Raw genomic sequence first — 15,468 nt, 5'->3', positions numbered from 1 at the left:
TAATAGAGGTTTGGGGTTGGAGAGATTACTGGGCCAAATCCTGCCAGGCCTTCCTTATATAGGTCATGTGAAGGATTTGGGACTTTATTCTAAATGCCAAGTGGATGAATTCACTTATGAGGTAGAATCAATTAGACTTGGTGAGGGTTTGAAGATTATATTCAGCAAAGTAACGTTGCCACGTGGGTAGTAAGTAGTGAAGCTAAGCTCTGAGTCCTGACTGAGCCAGGGCAATGACTTCAGTTTTTTTTACCAAGTCAGGGTACCTCTTCTTAAAGCTGTAGACACTGGGGAGCGGGTGGGGTTCCAACAGAGTACCTCAGGGTCCAGGAGTCATTGATAAAATCTAAGAAAGGTGTCATGCCCAAAATGAATGTATAGGTATCTCCCACTTAAAACTCAATATGTTGGGGCTTCCCTGGTGGTGCAGTGGTTAAGAATCCACCTGCCAATGCAGGGGACACGGGTTCGAGCCCTGGTCCGAGAAGATCCCACATGCCGCGGAGCAACTGGGCCTGTGCTCCACAACTGCTGAGCCTGCGCTTTAGAACCCATGAGCCACAACTACTGGGGCCTGTGCACCTACAGCCTGTGCTCCGCAACAAAGAGTGGCCCCCGCTCACCGCAGCTAGAGAAAACCCACACGCAGCAATGAAGACCCAACACAGCCAAAAATAAAATAAGTAAATTAAAAAAAAAAACTCAATATGCCAAAATCTAAATTTAATAACATAATAGCTAACATTTTGGGGTACTTAAAAAATTATGAGATGATTCAGTGCTTTCCAGAAGGATCTATTTCTGGTTCTCTTAATAGCAGTTTCTTTATTGCTTTTAGGTGTGAGTTTTGGTCAATGACTACAAAGTTACGAAGCTAGGAGTTCGGAGAGTGTTAGAGAGGCAGAGTGTACTGCAGCACATTACTTTAAACTGGGAAATAAACTGAGGAAAAAACATTTCTGAAACTTTAGTGTAGATTTTTTGGGGGGGGGGCGAATGATTCTGTTTTCAAAAATTCACTTTATTTACCTTTGTAGGTATTATTCCACTGTATGAAGTAAGAATATTCTGTATGGTCTGCTAGTTTTTTTATGCTTCCTCTGAGCGAGGTTACTAAATTCTTGTTGCTGTATCGGGATTCCAGGTACCTGTCTGATACCCTTCTCAGTAGCTAGTAAAGACAAGATACAGTAATGTATAATATAAGAAACACAAAGCAGTGACTATTGCTAATTAACAACCATTCTTATGGGTGTACAAAAATAGGCTATAAGTTGAATTTGACGTATGGACCATAGTTTGCTGACCCCTGGTGTAGGGAAAAGATAGAGGGGCACTGTCACTGACTCAGGGTTTGACCTTGAGCAAGTTCTTTAAACCTCTAAATGTTATCTTACCTGTACAACAGAAGAGAAGGACGAAATAAATATTAAACAATATTCATTTAATATCGTTGCTTACTCCATGCCATACAGTATGCTCAAGAAATATTTGTTGAATGAGTGAGTCTTTAATGCCTTAAGTTGAGCTTCCTGTGCTGGATGTGAGACACACAGAGTGATGATACAAAGTAGCATGTGATGTACACCCTTAACTCTCATTCTAATGAGGGAGATAAAGTATGTACTGTACAGTTAATCCAGAAAGATGAGGGGCAGAATGGCATGTAAGAGCCACGGGAAAGAAGTAGTGATTAGTGAATAAGAAATCCCTTTGGACTGAAATTGTTGCATTTGTCTCTTTACCCCAGGAAGAACCATTGGATGAAAGCTCAGTGAAGAAAATGATCCTTACATTTGAAAAAAGATCATACAAAAACCAAGAGTTGCGGATCAAGTTTCCAGACAATCCAGAGAAGTAAGGCTCTGTTTTGCTGTTTTTGCCCTTTCTCCTCTGAGATGTTTTGTTTGCTATTTTGTTTTGCTCTTTGTGTGTTTTGTCTTCCCAGGATGACCCACATGTTTGGGAAATCACTGGAAGTACTCACAGGACTCGGAGTCAGTGGTACTCAAGGATACACAATAGGATCAGCAAGGGGAAAAGACACATCAGGCAGTTTGGAGAAATTCATGTGCAGCTTCCTGTGTTTTCTCCCTTCCACTGGGAGGGGTCAACATGCTCCTTTTTCCAGCAGTGAAATACATCATCACATGTGCAGTGTTTCTGTTAGGAAAGCCCGTTTGAGACTCTGAGACCAGGGTATTTATTGAAGACAGATCATAGCATTCTCTGCCAGCAACAGCTACCAAAATTCCAGACTCACAGAAGGAAAGCAGATGTTCAGTGCCCCAGATGGTCAAATCAACCTTATCACTTAGGAATTGTTTCAAAAGCCAGGTTCCCAGCTGCCAGCCTAGGACCAGGCCCTTCTAAGGATCAGACCTGTTACGTTAACTCTTTTTTGCATTACTCTTCTCAAGGCCCCAGGAAGACTGACCATGGCTGCCATTAGTGATAGCTTTACTGTTGAGAAATGTCTAAGGCTTTGGGGTTAGACAAATATGGGTGTGACTCCCAAATGACCTTGAGTAAGTCATTTCTCCTTTCTTAGCCTCAGGTGTCTCATCTGTATAAAGAAATAGTACCTTCCTCACAGGGTGGTTGTGAAGAATAAATGAGAATAATGGCATGTGTTTAGCTCAGTATCTGGCACATAGTAAGTGCTCATGAAATGATAGTTAATATGGTTGTTACTACACCAGCTCCTCAGTGCACTGTGAAGTGCTATAATGAGGAATCTGATAACTTTGCATCAGTTTTGAATCCTAAGTAAATGGATTTTCATATTTATACAGATTTTAATGTCCTAAATCTCTCTTTCCCTCCCTTCCTCCTTCCTAGGACATACACTTTTAATGAGTCTTCATATGCCTAAGGCCCCTAGGCAATTAGGAGTTGAATAGTATAGTCTTTGCACTCAAGTTTAAAGGTTACTAGGGAGACTGACTATAAATGCATGGTAGAAGGAAGTATACTTTAAAAGAAATACAAGCAAAGTACTGTGGGAGCAAAGAGGAAGAAGCAGTGAATACCAAGTCGGGGGCTAGTGAAGGCTTCACAGAAGAGGTGGTATTCGAGCTGGGCCTTGAAGAATGATTTTGATTTTAGTTAGGCAGAAAACATGGAAAGGCATGCCAGGCAATGTGACTAGCAGGAACAAAGGCACAGAGGTATCAGAGGGCATCCTGTTCTCATGGCAACTTGGTAAGGCTAATGTGGTCCACTACGTTCTCTCTGTACTGTGGATAAGGAGGTGGAGAGGGGAGAACCTGGTTACTGGACCTAGGGCCACAGCCCCCTTTGACAGTAGGAGTAGCTAGATCAGAGCTCAGCTTTCCCCGCACCAGAGCCGTATCAGTTTTTGTGCTGACCTCTACCGTACAACAGTAATTGCACTTGTCATACTGCTCTCTTTGTGTGTGTGTGTGTGTGTGTGTGTGTGTGTTTGATTATATAAGTAATACACGAATAGATTGTCATCGTAAAAAATACCAATAGTGCATAGTAGAATGAAAAATGAAAGCTGTCCTTCACTGCACTGATCCCCTTTCCATTCCTCTACTTAGAGATAGCACCTGTGAACACTTCTGTGCGTATCCTTTTTGATTGTTTTCTGTACACTTATTTACATATATATAAATATGCAGATATTTTTCTCCTACCTAAATCATACTGTACATATTCTGCACCTTGATTTTTTTGGTCACATAACGGAAGATCTTTCAGTGTTGGTGCATGCATATTTACCTTATATTTTGTGCCAGGTGCATAGCATTTCATGGTTTGGAGATACCATGATTTATTTATTAATTTACCATGATTTATTTAGTATGTTTCTATAGATGGACATTTGGTTATTTTAAATATTGGCTTTTATGAACAATGCTGTAGTGAACCTCTGTGTACATGTGTCTTAGTGTACATGTATTTCTATAGGATACACATCTAAATGTTGAATTCCCAGATTGAAGGGCATGTGCATTTTAAACTTTGATAGCTACTGCCAAATTCCCCACCATATCCTTTAGTTCTGTCACCAGCAGGTCTCTTTCCCTACGTTCTTGCCCACAATGAATTTGATCTCTCTTAACATCTTTGCCATTTGTTTTATTGTTATTTCTTTACTCAGCGGTCTTCCTGCATTAGACTCTGTGTTCCTTTTAGTTGGTGTGTATTGTTTGTCTCTGTAGTACCTAGCACGGTACCTGCCATACTGTAGGCACTCAGTAAACAAGAGAGATCTTATATAGTTGATGTCATATTTACTACATCCCTATTGCTTGGAACCCAAGGATACATTATGAGGCAGCTATGCCACAGGTTGATGACACTGGAAATTTAAGAAATCCAATTTACTTCTTGGAATGGCAGTATTACCTTTGCCCACTTGGTAGGTATACTTGTCATTTGTTTTTTTGTTTTGTTTTTTTAAATTTATTTATTTGTTTTTATTTATGGCTGTGTTGGGTCTTCGTTTCTGTGCGAGGGCTTTCTCTAGTTGTGGCAAGTGGGGGCCACTCTTCATCGCGATGCGCGGGCCTCTCACTATCACGGCCTCTCTTGTTGCGGAGCACAGGCTCCAGACGCGCAGGCTCAGTAATTGTGGCTCACAGGCCCAGTTGCTCTGCAGCATGTGGGATCTTCCCAGACCAGGGCTCGAACCCGTGTCCCCTGCATTGGCAGGCAGATTCTCAACCACTGCGCCACCAGGGAAGCCCTATACTTGTCATTTTAGAGCGACGAGTTTCTGCAGCTTATGTTCACCATCTACATCTTAGGTACCACAGATGCTATATTGTTACAATTCATGAACTGGTTTTAAGAAAATGTTATTTTATTTAAAAATATCAACAGTGTTTTCCATTCACACAAAATTTATATACTATTTTAGTTTTAAAATCTAAACATTTGAAAATTGAAATTATGCATAAAGAACTTTTTTTTTTTTTTTATGTCCAAAAGCAGTTAGGAAACTACATTGTGTTTTAACCTTGAGTTCTTGAATTCTTACTGGTGCAGTGTCTTTTATAATTCTCTGGACCCGCAATGTGCAATTAAGATGAAAATTGCTAGAGCATATTTGAATGAAACTTTCCGGTTGAGATCAGAAACATTCAAATTTATTTTCCCATATATGCAATCGTCATTTTGATTGCATACCAAAAAATGCCTCTCTTCATTTGGTTGCATTTCAGATTCAATTGACAATTCTCTTATGCAACCTCTACTTTGCACGGTGTGATCTTTCTCCCAGACATCACATCTAGTAGAGTGTGCTGTTTCCCTAGTAAGTCCTTTAGTAGTTTTTCTCTTCATTTTTGCAGGGGCAGAATTATTTAGTTTAGTGGTCCTCAGATTTTTTCGTCTCAGGATCCCTTTGCACCCTTAAATTATTGAGTACCCCAAAGTACTTATCTAAGAAAATTCTAGAATATTCAAGTACACATTTTATTAGCCATTAGGGTAATGGTATCATCACATTATTGTATAGTTGTCTGAGAAACTCCACCGTACACTCCTGAGAGAATGAGAGTGAAAAAGGCAAATAATGTTTTGGAGTTGTTGTAAAAATAGTTTTGATCTTATAAACCCCTGAAAGGATCTCCAGCCACCACCTGCAGTCCCAGGACCACACTTTGAGAACTGCTGATTTAGCAAGGTGAAGGAAGCATCGTGTTCTCTGTGCACTTAGAGCTGGTTTTGTGATTGCAGGAGGACTTATTGGTTTCTGTTGTTCTTATAGTGTTTTTGAACATTGCTGATCATTTGCTAAAATTCACTTTTGTGGTTGAGGGAGAACATCCTGCTGGTCTTAAGGAAATGTACATGGGCAAGCTAGCAGAATATTCTCCGTCCTACCAGATGGAATCAGTGACCCCATCTCAGCCTGGGTTACTGTTTTAATATGTTGCTCTATTGCTTTCCCATTGACCTCTAGCTTGATCCTCTCCCCCCAGCTGTGAGTCATCTGTTGCTGAAGGTATACCTAATCCCTAGGCAGCCGTCTGCAAATACTGTAGTGTGTGCTTTTAAATGAGTAGGCTTGTACTTTTGTCAGCAAAAAGAGAATTTTCCTTGTTATAGTGTAGCAAACTTGAGGGTATCTAGATTCATTGACTACCTACTACGTGCCAACACTTGTTAGGCATTTTATTGTCTCTTTTAATCCTCACTATAATTCAGATAGGAAGATTAAGGAAGTTGAGTTTTAGAGATAGGTTAGTTAATATTCTGTCTCCCTTGACAAGGTTGGAGCCAAGTGCTCTGTGTTCCAATGGCAATTTGCTTGGGCAACGCTGGATATCCTTACAATGAATTGTATGTAATAGATTATTTGTATTTGTGCTAGGCTGGGAGCTCGGTGAGGACAGCAACTGGGGTTACTTTGCTATCTGTTATATCCTCAGTACCTAGCACAGTGACTGGCACCTAGTATGTGCCCATAAATACTTACTGACACACTGCTAATGTTTACACAGCCAGTAAATAATGTTGCTGGGCTGTGACCCAGGTCAATATCATTCCTACCTCCAGGCATTTCCCACTATATCTTGTTACTCATGTCACATGGGACCCCAGTGGTATTTTTATGCTGTTTCCCTGCTCACAGTTGACTTTCTGCTCGTTTTGTTTTGATAATTTTCTGACTTTCTAAACTTAAAGATATTTGGTTAAGATTGCATATTTGGAAGAAGGATTTCAAAGTTGGAAGGGACTGAAAGGTACAGGCCGTTTCTCCCTTCTCATCATTGATTTTTTTATATCACCTTTTATTAATTACCCCCAGTGACAAAGATCTAACTTTCCAGAGAAACCTATTTCATCATTTGGCAGCTCTGACTCTTAAGATTTCAACTCCGAACGAAAAAGAATTTCAACAAATCCTCCTGTGAGAGGATATCTAGACTCCTTATAACCTCAGTTGCTTCCCCAAATTAGTTTCCATATCCCTCCTAAAGTATGGTTCCCATAACAGATGTCACAGACTTTTATGGTCATCTAATCAGCATAACTATCTTGTCTTCTTTTAAGCAGCCTAAAATCACAGCAGCATTTGTGGCAGCTACTCTCCTCTGCTCCTTCATTTGGAAGGCATCTGCTGAGTTTCTGCAGTGGACCAGGGAGTGTGCCCAGTGCTAGGTGTCCAGAGATGACTGAGAAGTAGTCTCTGTCCTGGCAGAACTGTTTCGTGGTCTGATTTGTATTGTGGTTACAGTTGACTAAAACCATCAGGTCCTTTCTACACATGTCCTCTTACTACACTGTGTCTTTCCTGCCCCATGTATTTGTACTTGACTTTTTGGTTCAATGCGTTCTCCACGTAGACCCTAGGTAATTTTTCTCCTGTTAGATTTGGGCCATCATCATTGCCTGTCAGAAACTTTTTGAATTGATTCTGTCAGCTGCTATGTTCACTATACGCTTTGTGTTATATGACGTTTGTTAAGTTTGCCTTTTATATATCTTCACCCAAGTTGTTAATCAAAACATAACAATAAAATAATATAGTTGATCTAAACAGACCTAAGGATGGAGCCTTGCAGGATACCACCAGAAGCTTCTCTCCAGACTGACATTCATTCACTAATTATCACTCAACTCCCCAAATCTCTTCCTTGTGTGCAAGATGATTTTGTTTATTACTAGTTAGTGCCCAGTCTCCCTTGCTAATTCTTCCCAGTGAGCTGCAAAAATCTTTTGTCAAGTTACTCTCAAGAAATCAGATTTTTTGTTTTGTTTTAAACTACCCATGTAAGGCAAATAAGCCTTAGAGGTTTGCTGAGCCCATTAGATTCAAAGATTATATAGGTGTACTGCCCCGTGGAATATCTGAAGTCTGCACCAGCCCTTCCACGTCATGATTCTGATTTGGTTTCCACACTTTAGGTGATGGGGAACTAGTGATTTAAAAGGTAATCTATTTGTAAGCACTGTGGAAGGAGACTTAAAAAAAAAAAAGTGGTATGGGGGGGGTCTGACAAAAATAATTTTGAAGTTTACTTGGAATAATAAGCAGGTGAGAATAGACAAGGAAGCATTCAAAAAAAAAGCTAACATAGGAGTGTTTTGCAATAACAGATATAAAATATATTGTAACACTATGAAAGTATGGTCCTGGCTCAGGAATTTGCAGACAAATCAATGAAATGGAGTGAAAAGCCCATAAACAGATTAGAGTACACATTAAAATTTAGTGTATGATAGAGGTGGCATTTCTTCAAATTTGTGGAAAAGAGATAGATTATAGTATTGGGGCAATTGGCCAGACATTTGCAGAATATAATGTTAGATCTTTGCCCTATATTATACACTGAAATAGATTTTAGCTTTATTACTCCTAAACATTTAAAAATGTATAAACATAAAAGTACACCGTATATCTGATCTTAGCATAGAAAAAACCTTGCTCAGAATACAGGTAAAATAGAGTTCATAAGGCAAAGGTAATTAAAAACCTTTATGTCAAAAAGCACAATGTACAAATTAAAGGACAAATATTTTTCTCTGGGTTTTTTTTTTTTGCAATATATGACAGAGATTAATTTCATTAATATATAGAGTGCTTATAAATCAATAATAAGATGAACACCCTGATATAAAAATGGGCAAAGACGAAATACAAATAGCTAGTAAACATTAACAAAATTTTTACCATGGTGGTATCAGAAATGCAAAATTTAAAAAAGTTACATTTCCTGTCTCAATTAGGAGATTTTAAATAGATAATACATTTTTTTGAAGGGGGTGAGGGGAAACAAGGAGTTCATACACTATGGGTGCCTTCCTGGCAGAATATATCAAAACCTGTTAAGTTATGCATACTCTTTGACTTGGTACTTTTCCTTCCTGGGAATTATCCTAACACGATAGTTATGAATACATGCATCTTAGTGTCATTTGTTATAAGGGAAAAAATTGGAAACCATCTGAATGTCTGACAAAGGGGAATTGGTAAAATAAATTATGGAACATCTATACAAGGGAACACCATGTAGCTTTTTAAAATGTATTATTTAGAATAGGACTTTCAGATAGGCCTAATCTGTTCCCTCTCCGTGATTGATTGGTAGTCTTTTCTTGGAACACTATGTTGAGAAGGATTCTGAAGCCATGTCTGGGCTCAGCAGGGGAGATGCTGTGCTCAGTGAGGGATTTTGCCAAGGGAGCAGAAGGACTGACAGCCCTGTTGGATACTGGCTTTTCCTGCTGGAGAAGAATGTTTAATGATAAGAGGAATTGTTCGGACTATGTTAACAACAACAGCAAAAATTATATATAGAACTGTGTACTGTGTAGGCTACTTTTGGGCAGGGGGAAGGCTATGAGTTGAGAAAAAATGACTTAAACATACCAGAGTATTATCAATGGTTATTTCTGGTTAATAAGATTATAGATGATTTCGGTTTACTTTTTGAGGGCTTATCTTTCCTTTTCCCAGTTTTCTACAAAAAGTGGTGTTTTATAATCAGAAAAAAAATGCATAAATGTTATGATTAAAAATAGTAATGGAGAAAAACAGTAGTAAGATATTGTCTAAATTATGGACATGTTTTAAAAAAATTACAGTCTCCGGATTTTGTTCTTACAGAATCTCCAGAGTTCTGAAGAGGTGGTATTTGCCCAGCTCCTCAGCATCTGGAAGTTGATGAGTCCTTTATGACTTCAGGAGTCCCTGCTTATGTTCCTTTTCTTTGTGGCCTCAGTTCAGTTAAGCAGGCATCTGTGGATACATAGAGACAAAAGATATAATTCCTGTCTTTAAGAAGCTTACATTCTGGAAGGGAAGATAGACATATTGTATGTGTTAGTAGTAGTAATAGAAATGAGAACAAATATATAGTGCTTTTTGCATGTCAGACATTTTTAAAGTGCTTTATGTGTATTTGTTCATTTACTTTTTACAGTAGCCTACGAGATAGGTAACTTTATTATCCCATTTATTATACAGATGAAGAAACTGAGGCAAAGAGAGGCTAAGTGGCGAAGTGAGGTTCAGAGCCAGGCAGTCTGGCTCCAGAGTGTGTTTAACCACTGATTCCTCTCAGCCAGTTATTTTTTCAGTTGCTTTACCTGGATTAGCTCATTTCCTTCTCAGAACAAACCTTCCTGTCTTGTTCATCAAAGGCTTAGTGGGCATTTCTTCTGTGTCAAACACTGGGGGAGGGCATGCAGAGGTGAACGCAAAGCAGTTCTGTTCTTTGTGCCCGGGCATAGGTTTGCGGAAAGGTTCAGGTGTGGAAATGTGAGTGAAGTATCATGCTACTTAAGGTATGGTGGTGATTACAGGATGCCAGACTTTACTTTGGGATCTGTCTCTTAATCAGCTCATTGGAAGGGGTGTGGGGGAGGGGAAGGTATTTCTGGATGGCAGCAGAATCTCTGTAGTTTCCTTTGGGTAAGGGGAATAATTGGCTCTTGATCTGAAGTGGTAGGTAAGAGAAGCCCTTTTTGGATCAGTAGGATAACTATGTTCAGGGCAGCAGAGTAAATTGCCATTCCAAGGGGTAATGGTAGCTAATCCACAGGACTGGTGGGCAGCTAGATCATCCAGTGCTGCAAAATGCTTTCGAAGCCTCTAAAAGGCAACTTGTGACTGCAAGAGTAAGGGGAACCCTGTAGTGAGATCTGAATCTGAGATTGATTTTTGTAATGAGGAAATCGATTTCCCAAGGAAACTGTGTGACAGTATGATTTTTGGATGAGCATACTTCTTGGTTGGTCGGTTGTAGACACTTTGACAGATTGTCTCTCTGTCTGGATTATGTTGCTGTTTGCTCCTCAGTACTGATTGTACCCCTTCCCTTTCAATAATGCTATCTTGTTTTCCCTTCCTAGGTTTATGGAATCCGAGCTGGACCTAAATGACATCATTCAGGAGATGCACGTGGTGGCCACCATGCCAGACCTGTACCACCTTCTGGTAGAGCTGAATGCTGTTCAGTCTCTCCTCGGGTTGCTTGGACATGATAATACAGATATCCTTTCAGATCTGTCCTCAGTAGGAATGCAGACGTGGTGGGGGAATGCTGTTTACTCTCTTCTCCTGTCTGTCTCTGCTGATGTCTGCTGTCACGTTTGGTTTTCTATTTCCATTTTAATTTTCTCCCATCTTGAATCACACGCTGCTCTTTACTCATTGGAAAGTCTGGTTTTTATCTATTAATAAATCTTGGGCAACCCTTAATTGTCCTACTTGCTCTTACTAGTGTTAGAATTCATCGTGATGTATCCTATTCATACATTAACAGCATTAATTTTTCAGGATCTTGATTTGGGGGCCCATTATATAGGCAAAACCAGACAGGATTTTTATCTGTTGATCTAGACATCATTTTGCTAACAGATGGTCCAGTGGAGTTGAACCCTCCTCTAGTCTCGCATTGGAATGTCCAGGAAGACAGGGATTTTTATCTACTTTGTCTACTGCTATATTCCCAATTCCTTAAAAGAGGCTGGGTGCGCAATAACATTTAGTATTTGTTGACAGCATTAGACCTAAGCAGACGGTCTAAGTTTGATTCCCTGTATGAAATTTGGTGCCCCTCCAGCCCTTAGTATTCTCATCTGCAAAAGTAGATGAGTTATGTCACTGGGACGTAACCAGACCTGGATACCTTAAGGTCTAACAGCCTTAAGGGCATAGAACATTAAATTACCGAAGGGTCTAAAAATTGTGAATTCATTTGTCACCTTGTTTTCAAGACTTAAATGCTATAGACTCTTCTGTGGGAATGATACTGTGTATATTTGTGGATGGCATTTACTGGAAAAAAATATAAACATTCATATGTATATATATATAAACTTTTGCCTTTCAGTGTTATTGAGAGGATCAAAGGAGTTCATATAAGTGCTAAGCAGTTTCTGATACATAGTAGGTATTTAGTAAATGTTACTTTTAACTGAAGCTGAATCATGACTTAAACCTTTTTATACTTTGTCTTTGCTATCAGATGTGAAACAGCTTTAGTGGAAAAGGTTTTTGATGTACCTGTGGTTGGGGTTACGGTCATTAAAGCAAATTCTCTTCCAATAGTTGTTCTGTTTGAATCCAGATTTCTGAAGGTAAGAGACAAATGTAGTTAGTCTGCTTGAGTGATATTCATGGGAAATCTGCTGCTGCTTCATGTTATTTTCATCTTTCTGGTAATCTCTCTCCTGAGAGCATGTCTGACTAGGTTCTTTCCTGCCTGATAATTCTCATAGAAATAAATCAGTGAATAATCTTAATGCAGGCTTCTTGAAGGGTGATCTTTTAAGCCATTTCTGATACTTCATGGAATGTTAGACAGTTTTGAGAATTGCTGTCAGTCCCTAGATTGATGAGTATATTCCCCATACTCATCACTGGGAGGTTCTGGGTTGTACGAGGACCCTAGTCAATTAGCTTGTCTCTGGGTGAGTTTGGTATGGGTCTCATGAATTCATTTGGTAGACGTGGCTTTGAGTGCTTATCAGGCACTGTGCTAGACCCCCAGGAACCATAGGCTGCACTGATGCTCAAGCAGCGTCCGTCAGTAAACTTACTGAGTATCTAGCATACAAATAGCCCTAATCAGGGTACTAACTGGTCCTCACAGAGTTAGTAACCAAGAGTTCTGATTGTGACTTCACATTTCAATTCACCTAAGAATGGTAGATTTTCAGAATCCAAACAGACCTTAGAGATGACTTAGTCCAGGGCCTTATTTGTTTAGTTAGTAACAAGTCTAAGGTCTAGATGTTGGACCACTAGCTGTTGAGGTTGAGGCTGGCGCTCCAGGCCCCTGATTTCCAGTCCAGTGTCATTTCTAATGCACCTTGAGTCTTTTCCCTGTAGGATTTACTACATCCCTGACAGAGTTGTATAGTCACCCATTCATTACCTTGTGTATTTATACAGCAATCACCTATTTTGTTTCTGGAAACACAACTCTTATTCTTTTTTTATTCTTGCTAACTCAAAATAATAGTGGCAGCTTTCTGAAGATGCTGACACTTTGCTGATTCACCAGCCTGGTTCCTGCTGGGGAGAAGACTGACACAAGAAGTGTGCTCGACATCGGGATGTTTGGGAAAGACAACGGCACAGATGTTCCAAGTTATTATGTTCTGGTCTTTAAGAAGGGAAAAAAACAAGTCCCCCTATAATAACTTTGACAGACTGCCATTTCCCTCCTGTTTTCTGAGAGCTAAACTGTTTTTTCCCCTTCTTGTCTGCTAACCTTCACCCTGCTGCCCTAATGATATTTTTTTAAATCTAATTTTTTAATTATGCACTACATCAAGTTTAAAGTGCATTTGAAATTTTTAAAATTACCTCATTTTAATTAGATGCAGCAATTAGGGTAAATGTCATCCTCCTCAAAGTACCGTTTTTCTTGAAAGTGGTTTCAAGAAAGGGTAGGCCCTCTTGACTTGCATCTTACATATCCTCTATCAGTTGGAATGTTGATCTCCCAGTAGCATTGCACTCTGCTTCTTGTCTTATCTGTGATCTATAATGGAAATTTTTCTTCGGGAAACGGTTGTTAACAATTTACTGTTGTACAGCTGTAACTGCCCGAAACACCTTACCATGAATAAACAATTTCGTGGCAGTCAGGACTTAAATTTTTAAATCTTTTTTAACTCTTCATTTATCAACCAAGACCATACATGGCTGGTTATGGTCCCAGCAAGCACAGGTCATCTTTGCTTTGTCCTTCTCTGAGAAAACATAAACTATAGGGACTTTAATTGGATCAGAGGCTGGTTTGTTGTAACCTTAAGAGGCAGAGGATGTGAGAAAACAGCTTGTGCCTCGTCCTTTCAACCGTGAGAAGCAGCTTCAGAGTTTATTCTGGCGCTCTGCATCACTGCTGCTGGTGAGGGCTTGTCAGCGTTTGTGCCTCATCTCCCCCCTTGAGAGGCTGGAACTCAGCCATCAGTTGGCTGTGGAGAGGAATTCTGGTCCGTGAAGAGCACCTCTGGGGGTGAGGGGCAGAGAGGGAGGGGCACACCCCGCACATGGATTGAAGAGTCACTCTGAATGCATTAGGAGGGAACACAAGGTGGGATTCAACAGCTGCTGCCTTTAGAAATATTGCTTTTTAAAACAATCTTTCCTTTAAAATAAATCATTTAAACATGTTTAGAGCTCTTTTTTGTGACCCTTTTGGAGTGTTTCTACAGAAAAATAAAATCAAAGGTACATTTAAAGGTATTTCATTATTTTATTTATTTTTATTTTTTATAAATTAATTTATTTTTATTTTTGTCTGTGTTGTGTCTTCGTTGCTGCTTGCGGGCTTTCTCTAGTTGCAGTGAGCGGGGGCTGCTCTTTGTTGCAGTGTGCGGGCTCCTCATTGCAGTGGCTTTTCTTGTTGTGGAGCACGGGCTCTAGGCACACGGGCTTCAATAGTTGTGGCACGTGGACTCAGTAGCTGTGGCTCGCGGACTCTAGAGCGCAGGCTCAGTAGTTGTGGCGCACAGGCTTAGTTGCTCCGTGGCACGTGGTATCTTCCCGGACCAGGGCTCGAACCCGTGTCCCCTGCATTGGCAGGCGGATTCTTAACCACTGCGCCACCAGGGAAGTCCCTAAAGATATTTTCTTAAGGTATTGCTAAACAATCAGTTCTGTGGCCCAGTTTAAACCAGATTTACTCAGTTTGCCTAAAGGACCAAGGAGGAATAAAACAAGAGGAAGACAGAACCCCAGTTGGTGGCTAATCACCTCTTCTGCTATCACCAAAAGAAAAATAAAAAATTAGGGCAGCAAATCCATAAATATCTTATTTTTATATGTCATTTGCTGTGTTCTCAATTTGAGGGAAGAGTCAGTGGAATCCTTTCTAAAGTCCTTATGGCAGATCATGGCATTTACTGGGTTCCTCTTTTGTATGATAAGCCCTGTTGGGTGCTATCAGGGAAACAAATAATAACTCCAGTTGAGGACTTCCCTGGTGGCGCAGTGGTTAAGAATCTGCCTGCCAATGCAGGGGACACGGGTTCGAGCCCTGGTCCGGGAAGATACCACATGCTGTGGAGCAACTAAGCCCGTGCACCACAACTACTGAAGCCCACGCGCCTAGAGCCCGTGCTCTGCAACGAGAAGCCACCGCAATGATAAGCCCGCGCACCGCAACGAAGAGTAGCCCCCGCTCGCCGCAACTAGAGAAAAGCCTGGGTGTAGCAACGAAGACCCAATGCAGCCAAAAATAAATAAATTAATTAATTAAAAAATAAATAACTCCAGTTGATAGCAAAAACACTCACATTACTCTGTGTGGTAAGTGCCCTTGGAGTGTTATGCTCAGGAAGTACCATTGGTGTTCTGAGAAAACGTAGGTCATCTCTGGTTTGGCAGTGTTTAGGGAATTGGGCATTGGAGATGGGTAAGCTTTTGATAGATGTGGAGATTAGTGTGCATTTCAAGTTTATTTTCACGATTTCTACCATGGCAATGGAAATTGCCATTCCTCACGTGCTGGAAGCTGATGTGCTCAC

General features: G+C 40.2%; 1 protein-coding gene across 1 annotated transcript in view; it reads left to right on the top strand.

Annotated features, from left to right (window-relative positions):
* The window catches only part of CTNNBL1 (catenin beta like 1), a 163,461-nt gene that overhangs the window by 32,396 nt on the left and 115,597 nt on the right, over positions 1 to 15,468 (top strand). Inside the window, exons 3-4 of the mRNA XM_036825769.1 lie at positions 1,751 to 1,857; positions 10,837 to 10,976. Of these exons, the coding sequence (XP_036681664.1) occupies positions 1,751 to 1,857; positions 10,837 to 10,976 (247 nt within the window). The remainder of the gene's footprint in view (positions 1 to 1,750; positions 1,858 to 10,836; positions 10,977 to 15,468) is intronic.

This window comes from Balaenoptera musculus, chromosome 15, assembly GCF_009873245.2.
Source record: "Balaenoptera musculus isolate JJ_BM4_2016_0621 chromosome 15, mBalMus1.pri.v3, whole genome shotgun sequence".
NCBI classification, from domain to species: Eukaryota; Metazoa; Chordata; class Mammalia; order Artiodactyla; family Balaenopteridae; genus Balaenoptera; species Balaenoptera musculus.
Note: the sequence above shows the minus strand (reverse complement) of the source record. Positions and strands in the feature narration are given on the sequence as shown.